The sequence below is a fragment of the Pelobates fuscus genome, chromosome 11, assembly GCF_036172605.1.
Source record: "Pelobates fuscus isolate aPelFus1 chromosome 11, aPelFus1.pri, whole genome shotgun sequence".
NCBI lineage: Eukaryota > Metazoa > Chordata > Amphibia > Anura > Pelobatidae > Pelobates > Pelobates fuscus.
This window is the reverse complement of record NC_086327.1, coordinates 109,101,672-109,119,933: the sequence shown is the minus strand read 5'-3', so window position 1 is coordinate 109,119,933 and position 18,262 is coordinate 109,101,672. Positions and strand designations below refer to the sequence as shown.

General features: G+C 39.2%; 1 protein-coding gene across 4 annotated transcripts in view; it reads right to left on the bottom strand.

Annotated features, from left to right (window-relative positions):
• Nucleotides 1–508: 508 nt before the first annotated feature.
• Nucleotides 509–18,262, bottom strand: part of PRKCZ (protein kinase C zeta) — a 169,873-nt gene continuing 152,119 nt past the window's right edge. For all 4 annotated transcript variants that reach the window (XM_063436680.1, XM_063436681.1, XM_063436683.1 and 1 more), the window contains 6 exons: nt 15,355–15,442; nt 14,935–15,054; nt 13,339–13,418; nt 10,902–10,991; nt 4,315–4,430; nt 509–3,265 (listed from right to left, as the gene is read on the bottom strand). In XM_063436680.1, the coding sequence (XP_063292750.1) occupies nt 3,178–3,265; nt 4,315–4,430; nt 10,902–10,991; nt 13,339–13,418; nt 14,935–15,054; nt 15,355–15,442 (582 nt within the window). In that variant the 3' untranslated portion in view covers nt 509–3,177. The remainder of the gene's footprint in view (nt 3,266–4,314; nt 4,431–10,901; nt 10,992–13,338; nt 13,419–14,934; nt 15,055–15,354; nt 15,443–18,262) is intronic.

Genomic DNA, 18,262 nt, shown 5'->3' with positions numbered 1-18,262 from the left:
GATGCGTTTATCATATTTCATTGCCGCTGTGCTCTCGATGTGAATAGCACATACAGGGGAGAATGAGCTGCTGCTGTCAGTTTCTCCCTCCCCTTCAATGCTGCTGCAAGAGGACAGGCCTAAACAGTTACTCTCTGGGTTCAGTTACGTGAAGGTCACAGACTGGTGTATTTTAATGCTGCTGAGCTGTGACTTTCAAGACTTACTAAAGGCATTATTTGCAAACAAAATTTGTTTACAGTAAACCTATATACACAATTTGCATAAGTGCAAATTAAATTTGATTGTTGGTATGAATGCATACTCTGGCAATCATGTATACACAAGTGGTGATGTGAACTGGCTAAAAACAAAAAGGTTTAGGTAGCACACAGCTGCCCTTGTGTGCAACTCGTGAGATCAATCTGCTCCTGGAGATTTCAAGAAAATATACTTTGTCTCTCATGCACATCTACATGTAGAAGCCAAAACTTACTCACTTCTTGGTTCCAAATTAAAAAAAATACACTTCTTTTCATTAAAGTCTTTAATGTGCAAGAATATAAATTATCTTGATTATGGATTAGTATACCATCTTCTGCACAATAAACTTGGTCAGCAAGGTCTTAAGTAATTTAAATTTACAAAACTACAAGAACATATTTACTGTTGTACAATCATTAAATTAGCTATAGTGTCATTTACTATTCCAAATAAGACAACTAATTACCCAAGCCATATTTGTCATATATTAGCCCCCCCTCCTCAAACCACACAATTAATTACAGCCTTCATTATATATTAAAAAAATCCCCCTTTCATCGTGAACAACATTTTTTTCTTCACACATTTGCATATGAGCAACAAAACTATTTGGCAACACAGGGACATTTGTAATGCCTTAAATTAAATGTATAAAATCAAGTATTCTCATTAAACTTTCTGCAAATATACATCTGTTAACAAAAACAGCTGTGTGACGTTATGTAGGACCAAGATGTAAAGATGTAAAACACCTTCCTTGATGCGGTTTGGTCTTACTGGCTGTGCACAAAGGCATCGCATGCACAGCTGCATGATTATAAATTACAAATGGACAATAAAGGAAACAACAAAACAAAACACACCTAACAATACAATTTGGTCTTAACCCCTTAAGTGCTGGATGGATGACTAACACACAGCCCACCATCTCTAAGTCAGTTACATTTTGTGTTTGGTAGCATAAATAATGAAGTATACAGTATGTTCGTAGCGTCTAAAACATAGGATTTCTTTTCTTTACAATTAAAATATGTATCTGTAAAATCATCATAGGAATGATATACTTTGATTTAATATTGTATATTTAAAATTACAAACTAGTATGTATAAATTAAGGTGATAAAGACAGAGAGGTCATTTGCTTCAGACTTGATAGTATTCATCTATGAAACTTGGGTGATATTTGTACAGAGAATTTCAGGACAAACCTCTTCATGGAATCACCGTGGAAACCATGTTTGTAAGCATTTCTCTATTCTTAGAACTTTGCCCCAAACCCTCCTCTACATGCAACCCTTAGTGAGTGTTAATTTTAGGAAAAGGACATTAAAAGTGCGTCAGTCTTTCAAATTTATTTAATGTTCAGTTAGAAATTGCCAAGATAGACAGTGTATTTAGGGTGGTAGCAGTCCATATATAGGTTTTTCACTTGTGGAAAACTATCTAATTTAATTGCCTTTATAATGCTATATTAAGCTGACTTTGAATTTGGGAAGATGACTGCAAGCAAGTCTGAACCATTTTGAAGGTGACTCAATGGGAGGTTTTGGGTAAATCAGGGATCACTAACCTTGACATAACAGATGTTTATGAACTCAATTCGCAAGCATCATGGGAATATAGTTCACAAATGTGTGTAGTGCTCTGGTAAGATTTCCCTGTTCTAGATATTAAGCTTACAGAGCACACGGATTTATGACCGGGTACAGACATCAGTTTGTTTTTAATATATACACATCACAGGAAAAGTGCAAAAACAACTTTCATTGCCTGGTCCCTTGGCCCAACTTCCAATGTGAATATTTAATGGTCAGGCTCTCGTTCTCCACCAAGAGCTAAAAGATACAAAATAAATAAAGCTTTTTATCAACTAAACATCTAGAAAAATGTGTGCTTGCGCAGGGAAAAAAAAGCATGGTAAGAGTATTGAGTGTCATTTTTTTCTTCTTCACCTGTTAAGGCTAAGGAATGGATGTATTTTTTTAGATTCTATGGCTGAGTGGTTTGTCTTCACTGAATACTGCATAAGAGCCGATAAAATTAGCAAAATGTCATACACTACAAGCTAAGAGTTAGGCACATTACATTTTTGATTTCCAGAAAGCCATTCAATGTGCAAATTTGTTTTCTCCTCCCAGCTATTAGTTTTGGTTTGTTATTGCCGCTACTGCACCCCGTTTGTTCCAAAAATAAAAGTGCAATATTGCTGTGCTATTTTATTAATTTTGTATTTCCCCCCCACTGTCCAAGTTCATTTATTCTAATCAATCACCTAATCAATCGTAAAGGGATATTACTCAGTATCTCCTGCACAAATCATGCTTTCACATTTTCTGGCATCCAGCTCTTCCAACTCCACTACTAATATATTAGGTGTTTTAGTTTTCTTAAGTATCCAATAAAACACAGCTTCCCTTCATTTTAGAAATTAGATTTACTAGTGCCACATTGCCGGGGACAGGAGGAGAAAGGTTATCAGCCCAGAGTGGCCAGTTCTTTGACTTGCATTTATTCTTTTATTCATTTTTTCTTCATCTGGTTTCTGAGGACTGAAGCACACTGCTACTAATGCACTAATGGAAGCGACTTGCTTGCGTGATTGCCTTAAATAAAGAGTTTCTCCGCACACAGAGTCCCTTCTGGGAGATGGAACAAACACACACTGTAGATCCTTCATGAGGCAGGCACAAAAAGTGAATCTCTCCTGTTTCTCTATGCAGACAATCTCTGGCTGAGTAAGAGCGTAGGCTACTGCTCAGGGAGAAATCCACTGCCAATATCTCCCTTGTGGCTGATATCCAGCAGCAAATCATGTAGCAGTGGCCTTTACTCGGAACTTTGCATCAGTTTTCCAGCCTCGCATGCATATACTGTAGTTAAGGATAGAAGTTCGGGATCAATCACATTATTTGTCCATTGAGAAAGTTTAATCCTTCATACAGTCTCCTCTGTTGAGAGCAGCAATGGGTTAATGTATTCAAAACCTTCAAATTCAGATTGGTCTATTCGTTTTATAACATCTCTGCAAAAAAAAAAAGGAAAAAAAAGCTTGTTACCATCACATATTCTGTCTGCTTGAGCTTACTGAAGGCAATGTGCATGAGCTGATGCATGATAGTGATTTATATAACATATCTCATAGATTTCCTTATTGTTGAGTATATGAATGCAAAATGTTCTCAATAGGTTTTTGGCTGATCTTCACGTTGCATTTCACACTTCGCATGGGACCAATTTGCTGTATGGGTTGGGTGTTGTCAGGGCTAGCCCATAAGTAACCGGTGCCCCAGGAGAATATGATCAGCACTTGCAATATATGTTTAATGTCTGCGTTTACATGTTTATTTTAGGGCATTTAATATAATTTATGTAGCAACTGTGTGAGAAGGAAGGATAGTCCTAGTGTAAGAGCACATATATCAAAAAGCAAAGGCAAGCCTTGTTTTTATTATACCCAATTGGAGGGAGCTCAGTTGGTTTTTAGAGGATACATCATGACTCTGTGAGGGAGTTGAACATCACACTGACATCCCTGTCTACTAACAATCTATTCCCTTGCTACCCACTGCTATTCACTGCTATGCACTACCCAGCTCCATGCTGTAAACATCCCTTAAGTGATGTAAGAAGACAGAACCTACAAACAGTGAGCGTTATTTGTTAGGAACAGCTGTGGAGTAGAGTACTGAATATAGGGGAATCAGCAGGAACATTTAATTGATAGATATGGTTACTGCTCCACATTTAATATTTTACCCCAGAATTGCTCTGTATTATGTTGCCCATTATCAATAAGTAAAGGGTCTCGTGCTTGGAGACTGGTCTAAAACACTGAGGAAGTGAATATCTGGTTATACAAACTGCTACCATATAAGTTCATTTTCAGTGTATGCAACTCTGTACAATACATTACTTATTAGGCATTCTCACCCATCATTCTCAGACACGGTCATAATGTTTGTACACCTGTGGTGTCAAAGGCTGTCCGTTCCTTAAACAATCATGCATATAAATATATATCTGATCTTTAGACAAGTCGGGTTATCTCAGCAGGAGTATATTTGTACGTACTCATCATCTGGTGTGAGCTGCACAGGTTCACTGGTAAACTGTGTGTCAAAATTATCCAAACCAAAGTCATCTTTGATTTGAGGCTTGAATGGAGTAGGGACCTGCTTCTTCTCCAGCTAAAAGAGAAAGAAAGATTAAAAAAAAAAAAAAAAAAAAAAAACAGACTCCAAAACATACCCCTCTCCATGATGACAGCCTGAAAAGCCCCCCAAAAAGGGAATGCCCTCTTATCAATCCCCACAAATTAATTTAATGTTACAAATTTCATTGTTGCAAGACAGTTAAGTAGGGGAGGATTTTCTATACCAACCATCATACAAACTTAGATGGCCACAAAACAAATAAAAATAATAGATTTTGTACTTTTAAAATGTAATTATAATTGTGAAAAGGCAGCACTTATATTTTGTGATGCATGCTATTTGTAACAATTGTCAAATAGTACATGCACCATGAAACAGATTTCTCCACTAAACCAAATACTGCCAAGAAATGCAAAGAATATTGAACATATTAGATCATCGTTTGTGTGATGGTAACATTCTCAAGTACTCAAACTTCTTATTTTCCAGCTCAGGGACCTCAAACTAAAAAAAATGGAATTCTATTATCTGACATTACAATTTTGTGAATAAACGCCACTCCATTTGGAGTGTGGTTTGTTTCCTTAAAGGACCACTCTAGGCACCCGGACCACTTCAGCTTAATGAGGTGGTCTGGGTGCCAGGTCCTTCTAGGGTTAACCCATTTTTTCATAAACATAGCAGTTTCAGAGAAACTGCTATGTTTATGAATGGGTTAAGCCTTCCCCCTATGTCCTCTAGTGGCTGTCTCATTGACAGCCACTAGAGGCGCTCGCGTGCTTCTCACTGTGATTTTCACAGTGAGAGCACGCCAGCGTCCATAGGAAAGCATTATGAATGCTTTCCTATGTGACCGGCTGAATGCGCGCGCAGCTCTTGCCGCGCGTGCGCATTCAGCCGACGGGGAGGAGAAGAGGAGGATCGGAGGAGGAGAGCAGAAGGAGATCTCTCCGCCCAGCGCTGGAAAAAGGTAAGTTTTTACCCCTTTCCCCTTTCCAGAGCCGGGCGGGAGGGGGTCCCTGAGGGTGGGGGCACCCTCAGGGCACTCTAGTGCCAGGAAAACGAGTATGCTTTCCTGGCACTAGAGTGGTCCTTTAACATGACGCATACCCATTTATATTATTGAGCTAGAAGCGCATCCCTATGTCTCAACTGCTCTTACTGTACACTACATGGAAATGTCTGGCAGAGAATTCTGGGAAATGTAGTCTATTAGGAGTTGGCAGCTAGTGTTTGACACTTTAGTTTTTACAAATCTTAATTTTACTTTAAATACATATGCAACACACATGCCTGCGATTACACAGAAAGCGTTCCATCAAATGCTTTCAATTCTGGTTTAATAAAAACAAACACAAAATACTCCTCCTCCCTCCCCCACAGCATTCTGACAGACATAATGGGTGTAAGCAATACAATTGGAGAGAAATAACAGGTGAATTATATTTACACATCAAGCAACCTTAAATAAAAAAAAATAAACCTTTTAAAGAATTCTTTATATTCTATACACATATAAACTGTGTGCATTTCAGGTGTACTGGTACATATATTGCCCAATTGCTGCAATACATAGAAGTCAATACAAACCAATTCCTCACAGCCTAGTCAGTAAATGCCTTAAATTGAAAGAAAACAACATGTTCTGGAAAACAGCAATTTCAAAATAAAAATATATGACTCATCCACATTATGAGTAAATATGTTCTCCGTATATTACAAATATACAAAGCTGAAAACAACGGATTGTTTTAAAGATATAAACAAGAGAGTCAGAGCACGTCACATGGAGACAGGGGCTTTAAATATCAAGGAAATGATCAAAATGATATCCCGAGAGACATATACATTTTAAAAACTGGCTACATGTGTGTAAGTAGTTGTATATTTTTTTTAATGGCATTGAGATTTGTAAAAATACAATATTTCACTGGCAATTTGGCCGACGCTGATGAGAATACCTATAGCATTGATGAAAGAAAAAAAATAATATATATATTTGACAGAAGTAGAAGAATTACTATATCCACTTCTTATTAATGAATCATTCCAATCACCATAACATCTTATTAGATTAGTTATGGTGCAAAGAAAAGGGAGAGGGGGGGGGACACAGGTTTCCCCCAAAGTCCACTCATCGGCTTAGGAACCCACATGAGGCATTTCACTTTATTAGTTATGGAAATTGGATTATGCGTCCATACAATATTTGTACGCGTAAACAGGTTTAGGCAAAGCAGAATTGCCATGAACACTTTTGGCACATTAATTTCACAAATTCACTTTGTCAAAATGGTCCCAATGAAAAGATTAGCAGACAATGTGAATACTGGATATCATTTCCCAAGTGGAGGGGTGGGCTACAGATAATGGTGAATCCTCCAGTTTATCATCAAACTGCTTGTTGAAGGAAGAAGAAAAAAAAAGGAATTGCACCAGTAGAGGCCTTGTATCATAATTGTAACGATATGATGTTGTGGCTATGGTGTTTCTTAAAAGGTAGTAGGGATGGGGCTGATTTTTCACATATCTGCTAGAGCAGAGGTTCCAAACCCAGTCAGTACCCCCTCTACCAGTCTAGGCTTTATGGATTACCCTGTTGTGTCTACAGTGTTTTTTTCTTTCTAAAAATACCTTAGACAACTGGGTAATCCCTAAATCCTGGACTGTTAGGGGTTAATTGAGGACTGGGTTGGGAACCACTGTGCTAGAGAAGAAGCAGACATTTCAATAGAAGACAGACAATTATGGTTCTTCTCTATCTCCACGTCAATCATTTGAAGGGGTGTGATTAGCAGTCAAGGTTTTTTGTCCCCGGTTTTATGTAAAAAACTTAAGGGATAACGGTCACCAAAACATAACTTCACAGCCAATGTATTCTTGTCCTGTGGTTTGAAAATAACATACTATGAAAACGTCTAAACCAAGTACATTGAGGATGTTAAGACCCCATTATTGGCTCCCATCATCCTGCTAAACTTTGAAACCCTATATTTTGATAAGTAATCCATCACCACTAGCAGGTATATCATGTAGAGGAAAGTATAAAACAGCCATAGGAATATAGAGGGAAAAAAAAATTCTAACTGATATTTGGGATAAAATATTGTAAATTCAGTTCTCATTTCACGGTTTATTAATAAATCCCTCTGTGCATGGTATTTACACTATAAACCCAGACACCGCAACATGAGAATGTTTGAAAGAATACACAGAGTCTGCCCTGGGCATCTAATTCATGAGACACACATTAGCAAATACATAGTTCATAGATATTAAGGGCAGCGCACACTATATGGTTGGTGTTACCTCATTCACATTACTGGTAGGTATTAAACAATTTTTCTTTAATTTTAACAAACATATGCTTTTTTTTTTTACCGTACCGAGACATCTGCAACATCACAACACTCAATCTGTTAATAGTTAAATACAAATCAATGTTTCTGAATATAATTTTGTGGGGGAAAGGTGGGAGAGTCAGCCTGAAGCTCACTGGTATTTCAAGATATTTAAATATACCGGTTATGAGAATTGGGAGAAAACAAAAAATGGGAGATCTGCCTCTTTTTCTGCTAGATGACAAGAGCACTTTCTAAAGAAACTTGCTTTGAGTTAGCAAAGACAACCAGCAGAGCAGTAATCCCTTGGTAATTCCAAGTCTTGCAGTTGCTAGTTAGCTGCAGTCAGACAAAATATCTGCCATTTATCTCCCAGTGGACACCAGTCAGCAGCCAGGCACTGCAGCAGAAATGATCTCAGTCTAACCGACCATTCTCACTCTCTACAAATGAAGATCAGCAAAACAAACAGACGTGTAATGAGATGGCAGTTTCCTAGCAGTGATCCCAGCACTTGTGGGTTTAAAGGAAAGAGAAGCTTTTTACACAAGGGAGACACATCTAAGGTTTTAATGAACCTGCAATAGAGAGTATAAAACCACCATGGAAATACAGTTAGAACACTACAAAATGACATAATGCACACAAAAAATGTGCAACTAAAATAGTGTGTGTGTATATCTATCTATATATAGGTTTTTGCTATTCTAAGTTAAAAAAATAAAATAAAAGTCTCAAAAAGGATAATTTAGATATTCACAAATTAAGATAGCCAACATTATACAAAGTAGCAATGTAATAAAATCTGAATCTTACATATGACGCAGTTCCAAAACAAGCAGTCATCCTCATCCTATGCAGGGGCCAAATGGTTTTCTTCCCACATATAAGCTATTGCAACATTTCGAGATCAGCTAGTGAGCTAGGTTACTTTACATACAGCAGAGATTTTGAGTGGCCACAATAAACCTCACACAAATAAAATTATTAAAATTACTTAAGATTTTCCAACACGGCTAATTCAGGTCAGCTCAGAAGGACCATTCTGTTTAGGAAAGTGTGTTCCACTTGACAAATGTAGACATTAATTTATTTTTTTTAACTTTGCACTTATATTAGTCTCCACTAGATGTCAGTATTTTACTACCATGCAAAGACTACAACAGTAATTTCGGATCACAAATAGGTAAGACAAGTATACACATACACATCCTCAAAATATATTTGACATGCATATCCGCAAACATATATTTGGTTTAAAAGTATAGCAACATATTTACAAATGTTAAAACAAACAGAATCTCAGGTTCAAACCTTCCTAGAAATAAGATAGATAGGTCTATCTATATCTATCTCTATCTCTCCACACTGTATAATATTGTATTTTATATAGCACTAGTGAAATGTTAAACAATGCTTAATTCGCCAACCAACCAGTTCTGGAATTATCGCTGGTGTAGCTGCACTGGGGCCCGCACACTGAGAAGGCCCATCAGGTAACCCATGCACTCAAGGCCACCCAATGGACATGTGTCATGAGGAGCCCATTTGAGCGCAGTGGGTCATTAAAAGCATGACTGGGCCCCTTTCTTATGGGCAGTGTAAGAGTGAAAACTGGTCACTTCCTCCTAGATAAGACAGCAAGTAGAGCAGGGAGGAGTGGGCAGGACCAGAGAGCCAGTCTCTAACTCCCAACAATCTCTGCCAGCATATTGGACCCCAGGGAAGCGACCTTCCTGCATCCAAAAAGTAGGAAACAGGGCGGGGCTACAAATGTGGAAATCTGTGTATCTGCAAGTGTTTCTGTGTCTCACTGTGTGTATCTGCATGTGTGTGAGTGTTTGTATCTGTGTATTGGTGTGTATCTGCATGTTTGTCAGTGTGTGTGTGTCTATGTATCTGTGTGTGTGTGTTTGTGTTTCTGCATATGTAACAATGTGTATAGGTGTATACAGCTCAGCATTCAAATGCCAACACTACGTACAAATACACCCCTGCAGTCATATGTCAGCACTACATACATTCAAAAACATACCCTATACAAAAACATGCTTACATACAAACACACAACGCTCTGTGCTAAATACAACCCGACATGGATGGGCAAATGGTACTTCCCCAGCTAGCAAAGCATTATGAGAGCTGCACGACAGATAGTGATCTCTACCTTTTGTCCACCATTTTAATAAGGTGGGGCCAAAATCAATTTCCTCTATATGTTTGTCCCATCACTGCAACCAACAATGCAGTATCATGAAACAACAGAGGATTTATATTTTTAAAACTTTCGTATAGAAATTCCCCTTTAACCAGACCTTTTCCCTTTTTTATGAATTCTTGTTGAAACACCGCACAGTAATGATATGAAGAGATCTAACACATTTACGAGATGGGCTTTCAAAAGGACTGTGACAACAAATGGAGTAAGTTATTTTATTAGACCTATATACAATTAAAAACAAATATTAAAATGACATAATATCTACTTGTTTTGACCTACACATTTTAAAACAGTTGCCTGATAATTGAAAATCCAGCACAGTGCTTGCAGATCAGACTAAGACCATTTTCACAGGCCTTTTTATAGCAGTACGTAGCTGCCACCTAATGGCTATCAGAAACATTACACTCTGGGAAACCTTTTCATACAATAACACATTTTACAAGAGGAAGGGCTACTTGTAAATGTAATGAAAAGGAACCACAGGGCCGGAGATACTCTAAGCCAGGTGTTACATGAAATTTGGAAATTCACCATCATTTAACTTTAGCAAAGACTGAGCATGTTTTTTTCCCCATATAGAGAGATGGGTTTCTAAACTTTAAAAGCAAATTCAAGCATTTCTGTTTAATTATAAAAATTCTGGATGTTTAATACGGCAACTATTCCATTGGCCATAATTACAGATACGATAGCATTTTGTCTGGACGGTGATACAGAGAGGACATTACCATCACTGCACATGATGCTCGATTTCTGAATGAGACCGCAATGAAAGATGATGCAGTTACACTGCTGTGCTGTAAACTGACTTCATTTTAGATTCCAGATTAATCATCAAGAAACAGGTCTGATCTATTGTAGAACGTAATTACTTAAATACAGACAGGCATCTTAAAATATTGCGTTGGACACCAAAATTCGCACAGCTTGGTCACTTACCGTATCCCAGTCTATACTGCGGAAAAATGTGTGTGATTTGATATCAGAAAATCCAGTGTGCGGCTGGCACCCGAGTCTGTCTTTGGGATCCTGAAGAAGAAAAAAAATACAAAAAGAGTACGCTTGTTTAAACAAACACATACCTGACAGAGTGCACCATACAAGGTATCGGGCATCGGTGATGTAGAATTTTAATAATATACTGCTGATACTAGTCTCCCATCCAGGGATGAGTAAAGTATGTTGCAAGATAGAAAGTAGCAAAACTGGAGTTACATGCATCACCTTCCCATTTTATAACACTCATTTATTGGTAACAGCTCAGAGAATAAAGAAGGCAGTGTTAAGGCAGAGTGCTTGTAAAGCCAATGCGGTTGATATGTCAATCCAAATTCTCAAAAACCAGCAAAGAGCTTGAACTAAACCACATTTCCAGGAATGTAAATGTGTAAGATTCTCAACATTCACATCAGATTCATCTGGAAACAGTGGAGATACAAGTTGTGGATCTGGAGTTAATAATATCCTTGGAGATCACTGCAAAACTGGTATGTACAGGAGGGTGGCTGGAAAGAAGCAATTAGTCAGAAAGCATTATTTGAAATATAGCATGTCTGTAATTTACCAGTAAACGTGAATGTCTCAGCTTCACGGTGGAAAAAGGTTATGTGGTCAAATGAGACCAAGTTTTTTTGCCTGAAAGGAACACTCCAAGCACCATAACTACTAAAGCGCTCTACAATGGCTGCGATACCCTGGCATCCCCTCATTGTAAGTACTAAAACCGTTTTAGAAAGGTGTAACTTATTAGTTATGGGTCTGACGGGCACCACTCCCCGTCTCCACTACTGCAGTTGGAGGACTGAACTTCAGTTAGGTCTCCTGAGCCAAGCCCTGCAGTTAAGGCAAAACTCATTGATTGTTCTCAGCCAACAGGCTTAGTCTTGCACCAACAGGCTGAGCTCAGTCAGACAGCTTCTGGCCCTCTCTGGCTAAAGTAATGGAGGTGTAAAGAGGCTCTCAGCAGACCCAAGGTTAGAATGTAAACTATTCTAGTACCATGTGATTACTTACAATGAAGGGGAGGGCACCAGGCATTTCCTGGCATCATTACCACTACACTGTGCTGTAGTAGTTATGGTGCTTGGAGTGTTCATTTTATTAAAAGTTCTAAAGCCTAAAAAGAACAATGCCTTTTGTTACTGGTCATGTGGTTATAGTGCATCAATATTCCCTGACAGGGATATTCCAGGCTGGAAGTGACACCCTTTTTTGAATGCATTATGTAGATGATTTTTATTAAAAAAAACAAAAACAAAAAAAAACCCCAAAAAACCCTGAAAGCAACGTTTAAATTAATGGATATAGTTATTACATTTGCTGTATTTACAGCCTTTACACAAAGCGCAGTCCAGGGCAGGAAGCAGTTTAGTCTAAAGGGAGGCTTTCATTCCGTTCAATGTTCCAGGATTTATCCAATGAAACAGCAGTACTTAAAGGGACACTATAGGCCCCAGAACCAACTACAACTTAATCTAGTGTTTCTGGTGTCTATAGCATGTCCACGCAGGCTTTTCAATGTAACCACTGAATGTTCCTAATAGAGCTAAATTGATTCTTTGCTTCTCTATGAGAAGATGCTGACTGGCGCAGCACATGTGCAATATCCTATGGGAAAGCATTGGATTAGCTGAGATCATCAATATTGATGATCTCAGCCATACAGTTGGGGCCAGCCATAGCAGAGGGGAAAATGGAAGTTTAAACTTTTTTTCAAAGTGATCTAAGAGGGACTGAGGAGCTAAACATTTAGTTTAACACTATAGTGTTAGGAATACAGGTTTGTATTCCTGACACTACACTGTTCCTTTAAGCACTTGACATCTATAGGTTAACTGGAAGTGATGTGTAAACTGCTGGACCTCTTCTCAGTTTTGTAAGTGAAGTACTCAGACACAATCTCATGACTATAGCTCATGCTGATTCACTATATGTGGTAATGGAAATGTTCAAAGACATGGGGACTGGTATATTGTGTACATTCTGTACATTAATCAGGACATGCAGAAAAGGTAGTATAGCTTTCTTCTCCGATGCCAAGAATTCAAAGGGCCAGTTTGTAGTGATTACTTTGTTTTGCAAAGCAATAAGAAACTGTGAGCATAGAGAGAGGGACAGGGGTCTGCTTGCAACATAATCTATAACAGGAGCCAATGTTGTTATGGTGCTTGTAGTGTCCCTTTAAATAAAACATACAAAACATAGCTGTGATTACAGTTTACAGGAATGTGCAAATAAAGATCATTCCGCTAGAATGTTACATTGTTATGTATGTTTGTTAAGCATATACTAAGATATCTGTTTATACATTTATTGCTGAAGCTCTCAAACGCTTAAAGACTGACCGCACTATGTTTATGGTTATTGAACAACCTACCTTACATAAAAATCCCTTTAAGACGTGTGATGCTTTTACAGAGAGGAATCTAGGGATCCTAATTGGCTTCTCCAGGATAACTGGTTACATGAAAACAATAGAAGAAACCATATCTGTTAGTCGCCCAGGTTGATTACTTGATATTTCACACAATGTGTTCGTAATCCAAAAAAAACAACAAACCCTTGTATGTACACAACTTTTACTATCAATAAAATACATTGATCTAAACTACCTAACGCTTAATACAGATTATATTTTTCAGTGTATCAGTAGGGGAGTTGCTTGCTGAGGTGCAAAATAGTCTTAACTTCAAAGAAAAGTTTATTTCCTTGTTACATGGCTCAGATTTAGGTTTAAACCCAAATTCAATTGCCAATGTTAATGTTTCTGTGGTAATTTAATTCTATGTGCTAGAGTACCTTAGCCATGCTTAAAATGCATGTTAACTAACAAAGATTAAACCACAGAAAGCAGGTGGGAGGGAAAAACACTTCAGTTCTCTTATCTGTGTTAAGCACAACATGAACAACACCAGGTCCCATCTTTCACTACATTACCCTGAAGGGGATTTGGCTTCCTCTAAGTGCCAACCCTCACCCACCACATAGTTCCATGGCTAGAGGTCCAAAGCCTCTGACCACACAAGGTACCATCATTCCTCCATAAGCCAATCCCTACAAATTGTGAGATCAGCTCAGTACAGACCATGGGCACACTATTATAGTTTGGCATATGTCATAATCTACATTTAGACATCACTGGGTTTTTTTTCTGCCCAACTTGTGCCACAAGAAACTACCATTTAAATATAGACTAATTCGGAGACAGAAAGCAAATTGCTTAACATAATGAACACAGCAACCTCGGACATAAATTTTTTTTGGGGGGGGTGGAGGTTGCTTATATTATCTTGGGGAGTGAGGTATCGCTCTGGGCCCCTCAGACAATGTAACAGATAAGATCAGCTCCAAACCAAGTTTCTTCTGGTAATAGGGGATTTCAGATGACCTTCAATACGTTTTGTATATATGTTTTATGTAGGACTGGGAATTTTGGCCACTGCTAGCTCAGGCTGTAAGTAACTAACAGTTGAATTCCAGTTGATGTCTTGAGGTCAATCTAATTCATACTAATCAATATTGTATAGATCTTTGACATTGTTTTCATGATACACTAAATCTGGCCTATTTTTTTACCACCTTTCCACACTGAACAGTTTACTAAGCCAGGTACTCTGTGAACTAAAGTATACACACACACACAAAAGCTGGGGGTATCTATGGCACCAAAGACTACCCCCCTCTAAATGGCCATTAAGCCTTTTGGACGCAGCAAAATAAACATAATGGAAACAATATTTATATTTTAGGATCAGTTTTGCATTCTTATTGAATATTTTTTGGATTAATATTATCTTATTTTCAAATAAAACAAAATTAAAAAAAAAGCCTGAATCCTTCTCTGCACACACACCCAGAACAAATGTGCTTTATTAAACAGAGCAGCAAGCCCAGTATTACACGGTGTACCCCAGGGCCCTGATTAGATGCAAAGCACGACTTGCAGTAAAGGACTCAGCTGGCGTCATCTAACCTTGGAAAAGATAATCTTCAGTGTTCATATCTGGATTGTCAGTAATGATATCAAACGGGGATCTTCCAGCCATCATTTCAAACATCAGGACGCCCAGTGCCCACCAGTCCACACTGAACCCTGTAACAAAAGAAGAATCCATTAATCTTTGATTCAATGTTCTGGCTCACAAATCTACACTTATCACATGACCGTCATGTGGCTTGTGTGTTGATATGTAGGCCTGTTTAAATTAAATGGCAGAGGCCACACGATAAAGGTTTAAAAGGTCATATTGTCCTTTGTTTAGATCAATTTCTACAGAAAACAACTTGAGTATTGATTTTGCTCTTCAATGTAGTGGGAGATTAAAGGTTAAATGGTATTACTAAAGATCATGTTCAAATGACTTCGTATTTGTGGCTTTTTGTGACTGCTTACCATACTCTTCTCCCCGGAGGATCTCAGGAGCAATGTAATTTGGAGTGCCGCAAAAAGTGCTTGTAGTATCCCCTGGCCCGAGGCCCTCCTATAAAAAAGGACACCGGCTAATTATCCAACAGCACAGCTATAACCATTTCCTTTCATGGGTAGGTTTAAAGAAAAAGTAACCCATGATATTTGCTGCCAACTGTATACTTTTATAGCCATGTTACTTGCAGCTTGCATTGTTACTGGGTATACTGCAGTCTGCTACCAGGATAAACAAAAAGTTTTCAAAGCCAATGTAATCTTCTTTAAACACATAATAAATTGTGTTTGTCTGAGAGAACCTGCCAAGTGAAATGACAGGAATAAAAAGGGAAAAAAATAAATAATGAGATGCCCAACCAAACACACAATTATATACATGTCACCTAAACGTTATTTCTACCATAATTGCAATGTTTAAAGTAAGTGGAATTAAGAAGTATCCAATTCCAGACCTCTAATTAAAGAGTTTATTGACAGTTATATTGTTAATTAGCACAGATTGGAAGATTACCTGGAGACATTTACTGTGCCTTTAGTTTGCAAATGACTTTGGAGAAATAAGTGCTATTAGTTAAGGACTATTTCATCATTACAAAAACTGCTGTGACTTTTTTGTATTCCCAACATAATTACACCTTCTCCTTTCCTGATCGGTCTTCTGCCAATTCAGAAAGTGACCAAGCCATACTGGCTTCCATTAAAAAAGGGGGGGGGGCTTGGACGCCATCCTGGAAGGTTGCAGGCAGGCCGAGCTCCTGCTACAAATCGGAATAAAAGTGCTATAAAAGCGGGTGAAAACCCCAAAAATGGACTTTACCTACCTGAGCAATCTAAACCTACATCGCGGGATTGATCTTGGAATGGGTGTTAACCCCTACATCCTCGCAAACCAGCAACTGTGGCCTCCATCCGTTTGTGGCCTGGCGCCGACTTGGCGGGAGATGCGGCCGGTCTCTACGTCGGGGGCGACCCAGGCACTCAGCCCAGCGGTCAATCCGAGCCCCACACTCCCCCCCTCTGGGCCGGCGGGGGATATCCCGGCCCCCACCAGACAACTTCTTACCCCTGCAATGCATCCTGACTACACGAGTGAAGACGGCACAAACGTGGCCTACTTTAAAATGGCCAACGGCAAACCTGTACAACCTACCCAGCAACACAGATACTGGGAAACAGGATTCACACAGAGATTCAACGACATGTGCAAAAGATACTGGAGAGGCTGGGAGGAACGGCGAAAGCCGACAGCGAGACCTGCACCCGTGGAGCTACCTACAGACAACGCTCCGGAGCCTCGGCACACCCGCCCTGTACTGGGAACTCGGAAGGCTCAAGCACGCACCCGCAGCCCAAACACAGCAAAACAGAGCGGCAGCACGAGACCCCGACAACCCCCCCTTCCCCCCCCAGGGATGGTGAGAGAGGCACGGGGACTCGGGAAACGGGAGTCCGTTCACAACAAGGGCTGTGGGAGTGCTGCACGACTCGGCAATAGGGGAGACGAGAACTCCACGCTGCCCCTACATGCATCAGGCCCATTACAGACAGCATCCTGGGACATGAGGACCCCCCCCACAAGGCATCGGCTGATGCAGACACGGAGGCAAGACGCCCCCCACTCCCGGCTGGGACAGACCCCTTTGAACATGACTCCCACACCTATCACAAGGGACCTTATAGGCAAGACCCTATATGCAAACCAAACCCTCCGGCAAGATTTAAGCTACTATGTTCACTTTCCGCTGCTCATGTACAGTTTCTTTATGTTTTGTTTGTTTGTTAATTACTCCTCTACAGTGAATCAAGCTAAACCTACCTGGGTCAAAAGATAACATGAGCAAGCCAAACACTGAGCAACTGACACACACATGCTTTCACATACTGCCTCAGTATCAACCTAGCCTTAATCGCAGACACATAGGCAGGCAAACACAGATTTAACTGTCACTGACACCACCAGAAGGGGCCATAGCTCTCTCATACCATCACCACAAAACGCGCTGAAAAAGCTTCAGGAACTATAGACACGTACATGCTTGTTAAACTACGCAATACTCATAAATATATACGTCAGTTAATATAGAATGCTTACCAAACCAGAGTGTTTACCTCACTAACTGACATTTGTTATGTTATTGTTCTGCGCCTGTTATCATTATAATATAAAAATGTGCAACTTCTATTGACGCCATACTAATAATACCCCTTATTTGTTATACTATGTTGGATAATGCTGTTGTGGCATATGAAGCTTGAATGTTGATACTTGCACAATAAAAATAAAGAATTAAAAAAAAAAAAAGGGGTGGAATAAATTATGAAGGGCAAATTCTAAAAATCAACTAAAGATAGATTTACCAATGAGGCAAGTATTTCAGAAGGGGACATGTCCACTTTAGAGATATTGTCATTTCGCTGTATAGTTGTAGGAATGCTAAATGCTGTATCCTTTTCTTTAGGTGGCAGTCCCTCTTGTTCTGAATCCTTTTACGATTGTACGATTGACGTTACCTTCTGTCTTTTCACAACAGTGTAACTGAAATGGTGCTGGTGTAACCAGGGCTCCTCTATTGACCGAACCAAACTCAGTCCTGAGAATTATCTTATTGTAGGTTCTAGTTAACACACCTCACTAAACACTATTGAGGAGCTAAAGTGGGAGGTATTTTGCAGAGGTAATTCTAATCTACAGCCCTGCAGCACGTGTGGCATGGGAGTCTATATCACCCCATGATTCCACAAGTGTGATATATACTTCCCATAATGCGGTGCACATGAAATCCTTCCAATTGCATAGCACCGTGGTTTACTGGGGTTTTACGCTGTGTGCTAAGGCATATGACACCTTGCCAATGATTTAATCAATAACAACTCA